Below are 15,286 nucleotides of genomic sequence, written 5' to 3' on the forward strand. Positions count from 1 at the left end.
TACCTTTGGCAATTTGTCCTTACTAGATTTTGTTTTATGAATTTTGTTTTTTCTAATAGAGATTTATAGTATGCATCTATCTAAATAATTAATGGAAAAGAAAGTACTATGTTTCTTTGACTTGGTTTTGTCTCTTGATTGTTATTGTTGTTAAATGTTTTTTGTTTTCTCTTGAGCAATAAAATTTCATGATCAAGACATTGCATTCTTAGATTTCTGTTTTGAATTGCATCCTGGCTCTCTCTCTCTCTCTGTGGGTCACCACTGAAGCTTTTGGGTGATTTACTTGATGGGTGAAATTATTCAAGGTTGAAGTATGAACCATCCCCTAAGAATTCATACTAAGATTATACTAGCTAATGTTAAATTAGTAACTAGTCTAGGATTGTTTCATAAAGCTAAAAGTTAAGTACTAAAGATTTTAGTATTGAATTTTAAATGCTGAAATATTTTAGTGCTTAAATTTTAATTTAAAAAAAAAGAAAGATTTTTTAAATTAATTTGAAAACTACCTTCAACTGAGCACTTTAAGCATTCAATAATAGTTTGAGTCTCTCTGCTATCCTTTTTAACTGAATTTCCATATTTATCTTCCATATTTATCTTCCACGTGATTGGGCATTATGAAAGCAGTGATTATTGTTATCACACCCATGTAATGACTGTTGCACTGAATGATATAATTTGATGCCTAATTGTGTCATCAAACATAGGTGGTTGTTGATGGAAAACGGGTTTGTGGCGAGTTTAGGTTAGGAATAGATTCTAGGATTGGGGTTTTAAAAGGTAGAATACAAGTCCTACGATTTGTAGAAGAGCTAAAATTGGTTATGTTCCACAAGTGTTAGCTTGCTGGATTTCAAAATTTGAGGCTATTTGAGGCCTAGATGACAAGTAATTTAAGCTTTTAGTGGTTAAATGAAAGATTAATAGGTAGTAAAGTGGTTAAGTTGATTAGGAATTAATTGGCTAGCGTTTTTTTGGGATGAAAGACTCTCCTTTAGGGGACTGTGAACAGTATCCTGGGAATAGTGCATTGTGAATAGGAACAGAACAACCGCCTAAGGTAAAACTGCACAAAGCATCACATAACTTCACACAAAATCTCAAAAACTTTACTCTGATGAACAACAAGACTACATATATATATATATATATATATATTTGTAGGTTGCTGTCTCTCTTAATTTATGACTATGAATTAATACCTGGTGTCGGGTGCAAGTTTGTGTCCGAGTGTCATACTCATCAAGTTCACATGTTAAGAACCTTGGCATTTATAGAGCGACAAATAACAGCTAGTCTAATAGCTTCTCTCCTTTTCTTTTCTTTTTTTCTTTTTTTAACCTCACCTTTATCAGCTGACACACTGCATGTGATGGTCTGCCCACAGACACATGGATCTTAAGTAGAGAAGTCATTGTGGGTCAGTCCATTTCCTTTTCAGGTTGGTCTGTAGCCTACTGCAGAGGAATACCTTGCTCTAGACTTCTCAATGGCCGTCCCATGCTTCTGCATGCTCAACCCTATGTAGGTTGTAACTAAAGCCTAAGAACCTGGTTTCAACCAAGTCAACCAACCTATTTGGCTGGTTCCAATGGCCTAAGACACCTGGTCAACCAATCTTCATTATTGGTCAACCAAGATGGCATCATTGTCCACTCCTTAAGATCTTCCTGGCTCCATCTTTTTTCAAAGAAATCTCTGCATTGATTAAGCTTTCCCATAGCTTCTTCTGTGTTGAAGAAGAACACTTATAGTCCAATGTGCTCTCCAAAGAGGTAGTGGCTTGGGCTCTACCTAAGGTGCGCATTACAGTCATGAAATTTCCAACCTATGCTAGTCATAGTACTAACATAAACAAGTCAAGTTTGAACATATTTTGAAGCTCATTAGTTTTATGAGCTTGGCTCGAACTCGGCTCAATAAGCTTATATACACTATAAAAAACCAAGCTACTCGAGCTAGGCCTGATTAAAGCTCATTTGAATTGTTTCCTAGAGTCTTCTTGGCAACAAGTACAAACTGGAGGAAAGAAAAAAGAGAAGAACATAGAATTCTTTCTTAGAGCATTGGGCTTTATTCTTGCAGCTGTTAAGTTTTGTCACACAAAAACAATCTCAAATTCTTTAAACTGAGGTCTAATTAAATAGAAAATTTACATCTACAAAAATACATGCATATATAATATAATATGTAAGCAGTTGTACTACTACTACTACTACTACTACTACTCTCCTACTAAAACGAAAATTTCAAAATAGAATATTTGTTACTAAGACTAGAACTAATACTAGTCTACACCTACTAAAGATCAATATAAAAAAGTATTAAATATCTCAAGCCCATTACTGAAATTCTGTTGGCTTCTAAAAGGTGACAAAACATTCTACATTGACCAGTGGCAGATTGACTTAGAGCTAATATAAATTCAGACTTGGCTCACCGGCATGGATGTTTTTCTTTGGATTGACAAGGATTCCTGATTGTCGCTAGGCCCCCAGCCTTTTTTGGGATATCCAGATCTTATGATATTTGTTATCACTCAAAAAACATGGCGTGGCATCAATAAACCACCTTTAAATTTATGTGGCAAATTTGCTTGCTATGCCCCATCATCAGCTTTTTCACTTAATTCTTGTATAAGGTTTCTTAAAATTGTGTCCTAACTCGACATCTTCTTGTGAAAATACTTATATTATTGTTATTGAAGTGCGTTAACTTTCTCTTATGCAATTTGTGCAATATTATTTCCGAAGTTTCTAACAAAATGATGTTAATTGATGCACTGCTCTTCTTCTGCATTAGATGTTCCCATGGTTGTCTCTGAATAATGTTTGTTAACGTTTAGATGTTTCAAAAGTAATTCAATTTCTTTCACAGGCGCTTATGTACCCTCTTCTTGTGGCATGTAAATCAATAAGCAATACACGTAAAGCTGCAGCTCAAGAAGTGGTTGACAAAGTTCGGCAGCATAGTGGTGTACTTGTGGATCAGGTGGAACAATAGCTATAGTAAGTTGTTTGTTTTTGCCGTATTTTATTGGTCTGACAATTAGGTTCTTGTTTTGAAGGCACAACTGGTATCGAATGAGTTAATCAGGGTCGCAATACTTTGGCATGAGATGTGGCATGAGGCACTGGAAGAAGCCAGTCGTTTATATTTCGGTGAACATAACATTGAGGGTATGCTGAAGGTGTTAGAGCCATTGCATGAAGTCCTCGAGGAAGGGGCAATGAGAAACAACACAACCATGAAAGAGAAGGCTTTCATCCAGGTATTTTTCTAACTATCGTAAAATCCACCCAAATTTTATTCTATACAAGTTGAAATATATATATATATATATATGCGTGTGTGTGTGTGTGTTTGGTCTATAGTCTTACTGTGCAACATTTTTTTTGTTATATAGTCCAATCTACATTTTTAAATGCAATTTTAGATCCTGTGGGGCTTGCTAATTGCTTCTATGTCTGTTCAACCTCGAGAGTAATTTATATAGCATCAGACACACTAGCATTATTAAAGAGCAAGAAGTGCCGTGCATGCTATGCTTCCTTTCTTGCCTGCCCTGAATCAAGAAATGGAGATTTTTTTTTTTTTAAATGCTGAAACCTTTTAATATACAGACCCCTTCATTGAAGAAACTGTTTATCAACTTGATCATTTTATATTGCATCTTCATATGAATTTCAGGCATACCACCATGAATTATTGGAAGCCTACGAATGCTGCATGAAATATAAGAAAACTGGAAAAGATGCAGAACTTACTCAGGTAGAAACGATCTGTCTACTTGAAGAATAAAACTTCAGTTATCAGTCTTACTTGAATTGTTATTTATTTATTTTCTTCAAATTTGCGTGTTTGTCATATTGTTTCTACTTGTGGCACTGCATTTCTTAATTAGTAGTGATCATGATATAGCTATCATTACTGCTCGAGATTCTCATGAATGGTATAAGGTCAGCCATACGTAATCTTTTTAATGTTTCTATTTTGTATTCTTTTCCCTCTTCAAGTTTTTGCATTTTTGCCTTCACTCCTTCATCTATACCCTTTCCTTACATTTCTACTGGTCATCCTGGTGTCATTAAAACTTCCATTGCACCTGGAAAAGTTTTATGCTGGGCATGGACCTAAACCTACTTTCCTTGGTCGATGCTCTTGATTTGGAGCCTTTTGCTTCTCTTTTGATTTTGTTAGAATTTCCCATCTTTACCTTCACCTACTCCACTACACACTCCACTTCACCTACCTCCACTTCACCACACACTCCACTTCACCTAACCCACTATCACCTCCACTACACCTACTACCACATTTTCTTCTATATATAGATTGTATAGGAATTGTAATTAATCAATCTTGTAATACATCAATCAATAATAATACATCAGTTATTTTTACATGGTATCAGAGCAAGGTTAATACCTTAGTATTTCTCGCTTCACCGGCGGGCGGCAACCTCGCCTTGGCCGCCCGCCGGACCTCAACCTAGTCCACTCTTTCCATCATTCACCTGAACAGGTATATTTCCACCACCAACCGAAGCACGATGGGGATTTTACTCATAAATCCATGGATGAAGGCTACTCTGCCAGTTTACAGTACCATTCTTAACCACTGCTATTACATCTGCATTCTTGATTGTGGACAATCTATGTGCCACCACCACCGTAGTCCTGTTCACCATGACTCTGTCCAATGCATCTTGAACCACTCTCTCTTCTTCTCTCTCTAAACAACAACAACAAGAAGAAGAAAAGATGAGGAAATCTTACACATTCAGGGGGGTCAATGCGGTAACCAAATCGGCTCCAAGTTCTGGAATTGATCTGCGACGAGCATGGCGTTCAACACGACGGCACGTACAAGGCCCCCGAAGGAGGAGAACCGTCCGATCTCCAACTCGAGAGGATCAACGTCTATTTCACTGAAGCCGCCGCCGGACGATACGTCCCTCGTGCTGTCCTCATGGATCTCGAGCCTGGCACTATGGACAGTATCAGATCCGTTCCCTACGGTCAGATCTTTCGTCCTGACAACTTCGTCTTCTGTCAGTCCGGCGCCGGCAACAACTGAGCCAGTGTCTCAGAAGGTTTCCACTTCTCCGTCTCCGATTCCAGCAGCACCACCGGTTCGCCTCCGGTATATTGACGATTCGACTCTGCTCCGCCACCGCCGAGTCAACTAGCCCCGACGATGACGTTTCCTGCTCGGGCCAAAGCACCAGAGCCTTGAGCACCAAAGATTCTCCGAAATACCCTAGGTGGGACGATCCTGACTTCCGAAAGTGGAAAGACAAAAAAAAAAAAAAAAAAAGATGAGATCATGAGAGACATCGAACCCATCACTTTCCTCACCAAAGAAATTCTACACTCCGGCATGGGCACCCTCTTGATCTTGAAGATCAGGGAGGAATACCCAGACAGAATAATGCTCACATTCTCTGTTTTCCCTACAATGCCACCCATGTGGGCTTGTCTCCTATTATTATTATTATTATTATTATTATTAAAAAAAAAAAAAAAAAAAAAAAAAAAGAAAAAAAAAAGGGCAGACGACGAACTTGCACAATACACTCATTTTATTCAATTCGGGATCAACCCCGATCACCATTTTACAACATCAAAAAAAAAAAAAAAAAAAAAAAAAAAAAACAACAACAAAAGCTTTGTTTTCTTTTCTGCAGCGGCCATACATCGACCTCACTTCTTCTCTACTCTGCCGCCGGTCTTTTCTTCTTGCCTCCGTCCTGAGCGGGCCTTGACGGTGTTGCCTCCGTGTTTCCTCTTCCACTGGGCACGATCACTACTCCCTGCTCCTCCACTGCAGCATATGGCGGCCCTCCAAATCGGAACATCACGGTGGCCTTCCGCTTCAGCTCCTTGTTTTCTGCCCTAAGCACGCTTATCTCTGCTCGCGCATCCTTATACATGCGTTGGAGCAGAGCCAGCTGGGAGTTTAATTGCTGCACCTCATTTGTCCTACTCTGCAGCCGGTTCGACAGGTTTGTGACCGCCGTCATGCTTTCCACACATACCTTCAAAGTATACTGATTGGCCTCCACATCCGAGAGCACTGCCATTCTTTGCTCCACAGACCGCATCGGAAAGTTCAACGGAGTATACCCAGCGGTGTTTGGTTGAGGTTCCAGTGCCACCGCACCAGTTCTCTCTCTCGTTGACTCGTTGAGGTCGGGAAAGAGGGTGAGCAGTCCACGGGAAGACGAGGACGAGGCCATTTTTCTGGGCAACAGAGTGTTACAGCGTATTACAGAGTTTCTCTCTCAGCACAACAGTGTTACAGCCTCTCTCTCTCAGCACAACGAAGAGTTTTACAGAGGATTTCGCAGTTTTTTGTTTTTGCTTCTGCCTCGGCCTCAGGCTCTGTCATGGTTAAATAGCCGAGGCAGCCACGCGCATCGCGCGCCTCTTACCACCAGCCGACAAACGGGCACGCAAGCCAAGGCGCCCACGTGCCTCGCCATCATGTCCGGCACACCTTTTGATGAATTGGGCACGCCTTTTGATGGCACGCCTTTTGACAAAATTGGGCACACCTTTTGAGGGTGCCACTTTTACAAGGGTCCGACAAGACTCTGTAAACTGTCCCGACATTGATTCCGGTTAGCTCCTTTATGGGTCCGACAAGACTCTGTAAACTGTCCCGACATTGATTCCGGTTAGCTCCTTTATGGGTCCGACAAGACTCTGTAAACTGTCCCGACATTGATTCCGGTTAGCTCCTTTATGGGTCCGACAAGACTCTGTAAACTGTCCCGACATTGATTCCGGTTAGTTTCTACAAGGGTCCAGCAAGACTCCGTAAACTGTCACAACATTGTCTTCTACAACGGTCCGACATGACCCCATAAACTGTCTTCTACATCGGTCTGACACCACCATACAGTGTCCTCTACAACGTTATGACACCCCATACAGTGTCTTCACCAACGGTCTGACACGACCATACAGTGTCTCCTATCCTTTTTTATTTTTATGTATTTTCTTGTTTTGTTACTCTCTCCAAACTCAAGTTGGTTAATTTCTCTCCTCCTTGAGTTTGCGGGGGGCTGTTAGAATTTCCCATCTTTACCTTCACCTACTCCACTACACACTCCACTTCACCTACCTCCACTTCACCACACACTCCACTTCACCTAACCCACTATCACCTCCACTACACCTACTACCACATTTTCTTCTATATATAGATTGTATAGGAATTGTAATTAATCAATCTTGTAATACATCAATCAATAATAATACATCAGTTATTTTCAGATTTCTTTTAAGAAGTCTTTGTTTCTGCAGCATCCATTTTTTATGTTATCTGTAGTTTGGGAAATAAGTTGATTCATACACTAGTTATTTAATTTGGAATAAAAGTAAACATATATAAGTAAAAGAGCAGAAATACAATGTCCTTCATATTGGTATGTAAATGCAATAGAATTTTTTGTTAATGTTCTGTGTTTGAACTTGCGTGCATGGCACACCTAGTTACCTAGGGAACTACTTATTTTTTTAATCTGTTTCCTTGACAATTTGAAGTTTATTTTTCAACCAGGCATGGGATCTGTATTATCATGTCTTCAGACGGATAGAAAAGCAGCTTCAAACTCTCACTAGCCTGGACCTGCAGGCAAGAATCATATCTGTCTTCATGTTTGATTCACATATGTTGCTACTCTGACACTAACCTCTTATCCTTTTGCATAACCAGTCTGTTTCCCCTGAATTGGTAGAGTGCCAAAATTTGGAGCTTGCTGTTCCTGGCACTTACCGAGCAGGTAAAATCTGGGTTATGGTTTGATTAGACTTAAATCGGGTTCTGTCTCTTCAATGCATTGATGTGCACTATTTTTCGATACTTCAGATTCTCCACTGGTTACAATTGCATCATTTGCACCTGAGCTTGTTATCATAACATCTAAACAGCGACCACGGAAATTGACAATTCATGGGAGTGATGGAGAAGATTATGCCTTCCTCCTTAAGGGGCATGAAGATTTACGCCAAGATGAACGAGTCATGCAGGTTTTTCCTCTTTTCTGATAGACTGCCTGCTATACTATGTGCTAGTGGGTGGTGGTGTTCTCCATGTTGCGAGGATTCTAAGGCACAGAATGTTGTTAAAATCGGGATCCTACGTTGGATCGTTAGAGGTGTTTATAGGATCGGATCGTAGAATCGGATCGAGGATCGTAAGATCCTACCGAAAAAGACAAATTACATAATAATTTAATTTAAATAAATATTTCTTATAAAGTATACACAAAATGAACCTATATTCTATTAAAAAGAAGTGAATATATTGTGAAAAATATAATACTCTATGTAAAATGTACATATAATATTATGCAATAGAAAACTTGATGGTAAAAGTTTTGTATTTTATCAAAAAAGAAGGTGAAGAAGAAGAAGAATTTTATAACAAAATACTTTACAGTGTACAATAATGCATAAAAAGTGAAGAAAAAATATTTAACAAAATTGGAAATGAAAATAGATTAAGAATTCAAAAGAGTAGCTTAGTCGAATGATAAGGTTTGTCGTTAGCATCCCTGGTGGAGCGGATTCGAGTCACAAAAATAATTTCTCTAGAAATTGGGATAAAGTTGCAATCATCTTACCCTTCTTATACTCCGCTAAAGCTAAGTTTGTTTTTCCGACTATTTAATTTTCTTAAATTACCGCAATATTTGAATGCTTGTTTCCTAGTTTGTTTTTCTTAGTCTATTTGATTCAATACTACTTAATTTTTATTATTTATTTTGACGACATAAATTGGTATTTAGACAACAAACATAAAATTTACAACAAAATATGTCTTACAATACAAAACAAGGCTTATAAATTGGATCGGATATTATCGGATTCGGATCGGGATTCCACAATCCTATAAGATCCCACTACTAGGATCGAAAGATCCTACCTATAGGGAGCTTTTTACATGATTCGGATCAATTGTACTCAAATGGATCGTAAGATCGTAGGATCGTAAGATCCAGATTGAGATTTTGATAACTATGCTTATGTTTACAAAATTGGTATTGCACGTGGTGTTTTTGTATTATTTTTGTTACTCTATCACTGACATTTTATTTTACATGTTGGCCAGCTCTTTGGTTTGGTGAACACACTTCTGGAAAATTCCAGAAACACTGCAGAGAAGGATCTTTCTATTCAAAGATATGCTGTCATTCCATTGTCTCCAAACAGTGGATTAATAGGATGGGTACCGAATTGTGACACCCTGCACCAGCTCATTCGGGAGTATAGAGATGCTAGAAAGGTCCACTAAGTTTCATTTGATGCTTTGTGTGTGTGTGTGTGTGTGCATTTCTTCTAATTTTTTGTGCATGTTTCTGGTATATAGATCACCTTAAATCTAGAGCACAAACACATGCTTAATTTTGCTCAAGATTATGACCATTTGCCACTTATAGCTAAAGTGGAGGTGTTTGAGTATGCTCTGCAAAATACTGAAGGAAATGACCTGGCACGGGTATGTTTTCTTCAAGAAATATGTGGCATCTTTGGCTCTCTCTCCTGGGAATTCTTTTCTCAAGTTAGTTACATTGCCTCTTGATAGGTGCTTTGGTTAAAAAGTCGCACTTCTGAGAATTGGCTGGACAGGAGGACAAATTATACTAGAAGCTTGGCTGTCATGAGCATGGTATCATTTTTCTTCTCGTATTACTTAGATCATTTTCTTAAAACGAGCAGGATCCAGATGTATATGTTTCCACAAAATCAACACAATATGGCTCCCATGAATGATCTTATTTGTCAGCCTTTTATGCCTTAGAAATGTTTTGATAAGAGAATATTTCGAAGTAAATGTATGTTATTTGATTATACTTTTCTTTCTTTGGTTAGATGGTCCCCCTCATAGCATATTTTAGGCCAACAATTGGCAGAGACGATTTTGGGCATTTGACTTTTTCTGTTTTTTCTAAATCATATTATTTTACTTTAGTAGGTGGGTCCTTGGTGCATATTTGGACTCTAAATCAGCTAGTTGGGTGATTATGAATAATTTGTTGTGTTTATGTAGTGCTCAACAAAAAGTAAAGAGTAAATAAAATTCAGAGTCTCTTACCGTAATCTAGAAACTCAAAATTACTTGAGGTCAACAAATGTATCTGAACTACTTGCAAGTGTGCCCTGACCATGCTTGATTTTGCCGACAACTTCAAATGAATATGATCTATGCAGTTCTTTTCATTTGTTTTTGTTTCAAAATTGTATTTTAAGATATCTGGGTAATGTTTCAGGTTGGTTACCTTCTTGGCTTAGGTGATCGACACCCTAGCAACATAATGTTGCATCGTTACAGGTATTTTATGATTGGAAGAGAACAAGTAGTTGTATTTATGATTAAGGTTTTGAAAGTATTCATATGATATGTTGTTTTCAGTGGGAAGATATTGCACATTGATTTTGGAGACTGTTTTGAAGCTTCAATGAACCGGGAGAAGTTCCCTGAAAAGGTATGCTATTCTAGATTTACTGCCTTCAAAACCTTACACATGTATGGCCTCTTATGGTGTTGGTTTATGTTAGGACCTCTGACATGAAGGTGATAATGTAGGTTCCATTCCGACTAACTAGAATGCTTGTGAAAGCTATGGAGGTTAGCGGTATTGAAGGCAACTTCCGTTCAACGTGCGAAAATGTGATGCAGGTTCTCAGAGCAAATAAGGATAGTGTCATGGCTATGATGGAGGTATAGACACCATAAATTTCCTGTGTTCTGTATCTGTTTCAATAAGCTTTTTCTGGCTTAGTCTGGCTCAAATCAATTAAATTAACTTCGATCCCTCAAACTGTGGGAAATTCCTTAGAACACAGGCAGTAAATTTTTACTATCCCACCTATTTGTTAAAGGTATAACTATGAGGAAATAGAATCGTTAATGTAAACAATTTGTTTTTATTTCACTCACATTCCTTCTTTTTATGTCTTTTTCCTTCCACATGAAAATTGGCACCGTCATTGATGGTAAAATCATTTTAAAGTAGCTAATATTCCACTATATAACATGGAAGCTAATTTTAGTTCGACCTGTTTTCAGGCCTTCGTTCATGATCCTCTGATAAACTGGCGTCTTTTCAACTGCAATGAAGTCCCTCAAATATCAACTATTGTGGGTGCTCATGTGCCCCCAGTTGTGAACAGTGAAGAAATTGCTCCAAACGGAGAGCTGCTTCAACCTCAACGGGGTGCTCGGGAGAGGGAACAACTTCAGGTATTGATAAATTCTGAATGTCAAGAAGTTCTGCCAGTGTGCTGGTGAATCATGCTTACAGTTTATGCTTAACCAAAAAATAAAAACAAAGACAAAATATCATACTTAATAGTTTAAATGAGTATGTGCAGGCTGTCAATCAACTAGGTGATGCTAATGGGGTCTTGATTGAGCGTGCTGTGGTTGTTATGGCTCGGATGAGTAATAAGCTTACAGGTCGTGATTTTTCAACTTCTTCTTCGGTATCAACCAACTCTATCTATCATGCAGTAGACCACGATACCTTGATTTCTGGAGATACTCGCGAAGTTGAACATGGTTTATCTGTTAAATTACAAGTTCAAAAGCTGATACTGCAAGCTTCATCTCATGAAAATTTGTGCCAAAATTATGTCGGGTATGATTTCACACGGCTTCTTCATTGTCCTTTTATATGCATCTGATCCATTGGGTGTTTTTTTTAACATCATATATGAGCTTTATATTTTATTCAAGTGCTTGGCAAGCAACAATTTTATGGGCAGAGACTTGCACTCTTTAAGTTTACCATATTTTACTCACGTAAAATCCTCGTCTTGTTCATAGGGTCTCTGGCCCTCAATTTTATTTTTATCCATTCCCTTGTGTCTTTAATTTTTTGGTCTCATGATAGAATGAAATTCTACCATATAGATTATATTAAATTCCTGCCATGCCTTCTCTAGTTTTGTGAATCCATATGTCATTAGATTCTGATCTATCTGTTCATTGGGCTCTTTTGTTTTGCAATGCTGGGTGTGTACTTTGGATTTTAGTTGATATATCACCCTGAATTTGGGCCTTCAAGATAGATTATTCGGGTTGGATTCAATTCCAGAGTTGTTACATAATTGATATCATATATGTATGAACCCATCTATATTATCGTATATATGTGTACATGTACATGTAAAAAAATGTGGACTAGTACTACCCTTGCGTTCGAATTTGATGTGCCCATTATTAGAGTTACGAGACTCAGGAAGTGATCAAATATTTGTTAATGCTATTTGATGCTAGATGGTACAGTACAACATTGTCATATCTTAAACAGCAATGATATGTGCACAAAAGCTTAAGCCCACATGCAAACTTTTTGTGAGACATCTGTGCATTCTGGGCACCTAGGGCTTTTGTATCTGAAATGGCATTTGAACTCATCCCTAGATTAATCACATACATTCTCAACGGAGTTCATGTAAAAGCTGAAATTGCTTAGTTACTGAAGTCATCCGATTTCTGACAAATGTTATAGTTTACTTGTTACAGGTGGTGTCCTTTTTGGTAACTGGAAGACTCAACCAGATTGTAGATATCATGTACATAGCTGTGAGGGTCATTTCTTTTTTCTTTTACCATTTTTCCTATTTATTAAACGTGTATATATCTGCTCCCTACAAATGAGAGGTTATGTTTGGATCTTAGGCTTAAGCAGGGATTTGTGGAAGGAAAGGTAAAAAGAAGGGAAAAGTGAAAGAAATATAAACTAATTTTTTGTCATTTTTCTTTTGCTTTTTCCTTCCTTTCTACAATTTCCTCCTTAAATCTCAAATTCAATGCACAACCATGGGATTTTTTAGATTATGCCCACGATGGCAATTGATGGATTTTGAGTGGTGAGGAGGATATTGTATTCCAAGGATATCTTTGGATCATGAATTTGTGAAGGATTTATCAAGGAAAGGAAAATGATAGGGATACCAACTAAATGAATTTAGTTTCTTCCTTAATTTTTCTTCTTGTATTGTCTTTTACTTTTTCTTTCTCTACCTGAATTCCTTCACAAATCCATCAGTCCAAGAGAGGAATGACAGGTACATAACCTAGCTGACTGACAAAAGTGCCATTCATGCTGACATTCAAAAATGTACATGCTTTGTGTCATGGATTCAGTGTTATCATAGAGCTATGTGAATCATGTACCAATCAATTTGTTTTGCAAAGCAATTTGATAATCATTGTCTATGTATTGGTTTACAATAAAGTTACACACTGATTGAATTTGGATATTAAATTTTAAATTTCTTATAATGCATTGGTTTAATGGGCTCAAATTTCATGTCTTATTGGACAATATTCAACGTCCATGGGTTGTGATATAGTTTGTCTTGTATTTGAAGAGAATCATTGTACGATTTTGATCAGATGCATATCTAGTTTTTGGAAAAGTCTAGGAACCAGAAAAGTTGTCTATTTCAATTGTAAAAGAATCATTGTACAATCTGTCAGATGCATCATAATTTGAAAATAATGTGTACATAGCAAAGTAATAAGTGTGATATTAAATTGCCATGTGAGCATACGCAATGACACAATCTTCAAGTGAAAGTTATATTTAAAAGAAAAATGCGTGAGTGCTCGAACGCCCGAATGCCAAACGGCGTCGTTTTGGCAATGTTTTTTTTTTTTTTTTCTTGTTTATATCTGAACACATAGGGGGAGGGCAAGAGAGAGGGAGAAAGAGAGGAGGAGAGAAGAGAGACAGAGAGAGAGAGAGGCGACGGTGATGGCAGGGCAGGGCGACGGTGGTGTGACGGTGATGGTGGGGCGGGGCGACGGTGATGGAGGGTGCAATTTCAAACTTTTTTTTTTTTTTTTTTTGGCTTTGAAGACGAAGATGATGTGTTGATGATGGTGATGTTGATGATGATTTGTTGATGAAGATTTTGTTGTTGAATTTTTTTTTTTTTTTTTTTTTTTTCTAGTAGATCCAGATCTGATGGTGAAAGGGGGAAGAAAAAAAAAAATATTGGCTGATGATGATGTGATGAAGAAGATGATGTTGATGATGATTTGTTTTTTTCTTCTTCTTCAGACTCTTCTTCTTCTTTAGACAAATGAGAAGGAAAAAAGAAAAAAGAAAAAAGAAAAAAAATTTCCAAAACGACGTCGTTTTGGATTTCGGGCCATTCGAGCCGTTAATAATTCGAGCTATGTAGCGGAGTTGTATTTAAAATCTCTTGTTTGAACAAAAAATCAAGGGATTTGTTTGAGATCCACACTCGAGAAGTGAAAAAGTAGGATCTTGGTTTTATACAATTTTTTGCAAATTTAAAATTTAAAATTTAAAATTTTTTGCAATTTTTTACAATGTTTGAACAATTTTTTACCATTAATTTTTCCAAATTTCAATGCATATTTTGAAAAGGGAGGTTAAAAGATTATTATTTTTTAAATATGAAAAAAAATAAAGAGGCAATATACTATTCAAAAAAATAAAAAAACGGACTTCTAACCATGTTCCACCGAAACTGGCAGTTATGATAGTTTAAAGGTCTTAATCTATGAATTCATTTTATCTTTTATTTTTAATATAAGGATCCTGTTGTTAAAGAAATTGATGCCTTACACAATTTTTTATTATTGAGAAAAGTCAGGTGGGGATTAGTTTTTTTTTTTTTTTTTTTTTTTTTTTTTTTTTTTACAACTTTAGTGACATTTTTTGATTTACATTCTAGACTAAAAAATTCTAAAAGTAGTAGTAGTAATAATAATAATGTTAATATATATATATATATATATATATATATTTATGGTATATATTCCTAAATATATTAACAAATAATAATCCAAGGAAAAAATTATATGAAAAAAATGACTTTTTTGTTAAACATGCCTTTTGTATTTGATAACAACAACAATAAAAGCCAAGAAACTTTTCTCATCTACATCTCTGTCTTTTTTCTCAAGAAACAAACAAACAATGGATTAGAAAGTTTTTCAATCAGAAACCCAAAACAATCACTTTTGTTTTCATTTGAAAGATAAAAAAACATGTTCAACCGATAATTTAACATTCATTCATTGATTTTTAAGGCACATTTATATTACATCTTCAATATCAACTAGTCTACAAATTGACAAAATTATTTGATTTTATTTATTTATCTTACGAGTGAAGAAAGGGTAGAGGGGGGGCTAGTGTATGACAACCTACCTAGGCATAGGAAAGGTGAGGAGGGGCTGGGAATGGAGGAAGTGGGTGGTGGAGGAGGAGGGTAGAAAA

At 36.9% G+C, this 15,286-nt stretch overlaps 1 protein-coding gene across 2 annotated transcripts in view; it reads left to right on the forward strand.

Annotated features, from left to right (window-relative positions):
- The window catches only part of LOC114265111 (serine/threonine-protein kinase TOR), a 63,258-nt gene extending 50,248 nt beyond the window's left edge, over positions 1–13,010 (forward strand). Inside the window, exons 43-57 of one of the 2 annotated variants that reach the window (XM_028205853.2) lie at positions 2,884–2,997; positions 3,074–3,277; positions 3,697–3,777; positions 7,576–7,650; positions 7,732–7,798; positions 7,885–8,045; positions 9,130–9,303; positions 9,388–9,516; positions 9,604–9,687; positions 10,289–10,350; positions 10,432–10,504; positions 10,606–10,740; positions 11,089–11,262; positions 11,394–11,659; positions 12,536–13,010. In XM_028205853.2, coding sequence (XP_028061654.2) covers positions 2,884–2,997; positions 3,074–3,277; positions 3,697–3,777; positions 7,576–7,650; positions 7,732–7,798; positions 7,885–8,045; positions 9,130–9,303; positions 9,388–9,516; positions 9,604–9,687; positions 10,289–10,350; positions 10,432–10,504; positions 10,606–10,740; positions 11,089–11,262; positions 11,394–11,659; positions 12,536–12,737 — 2,001 coding nt within the window. In that variant the 3' untranslated portion in view covers positions 12,738–13,010. The remainder of the gene's footprint in view (positions 1–2,883; positions 2,998–3,073; positions 3,278–3,696; positions 3,778–7,575; positions 7,651–7,731; positions 7,799–7,884; positions 8,046–9,129; positions 9,304–9,387; positions 9,517–9,603; positions 9,688–10,288; positions 10,351–10,431; positions 10,505–10,605; positions 10,741–11,088; positions 11,263–11,393; positions 11,660–12,535) is intronic. The other variant, XM_028205854.2, reaches the window with a different exon arrangement.
- Positions 13,011–15,286: the final 2,276 nt, after the last annotated feature.

This window comes from Camellia sinensis, chromosome 12 (assembly GCF_055761805.1).
Source record: "Camellia sinensis isolate YWXY chromosome 12, ASM5576180v1, whole genome shotgun sequence".
Lineage (NCBI taxonomy): Eukaryota > Viridiplantae > Streptophyta > Magnoliopsida > Ericales > Theaceae > Camellia > Camellia sinensis.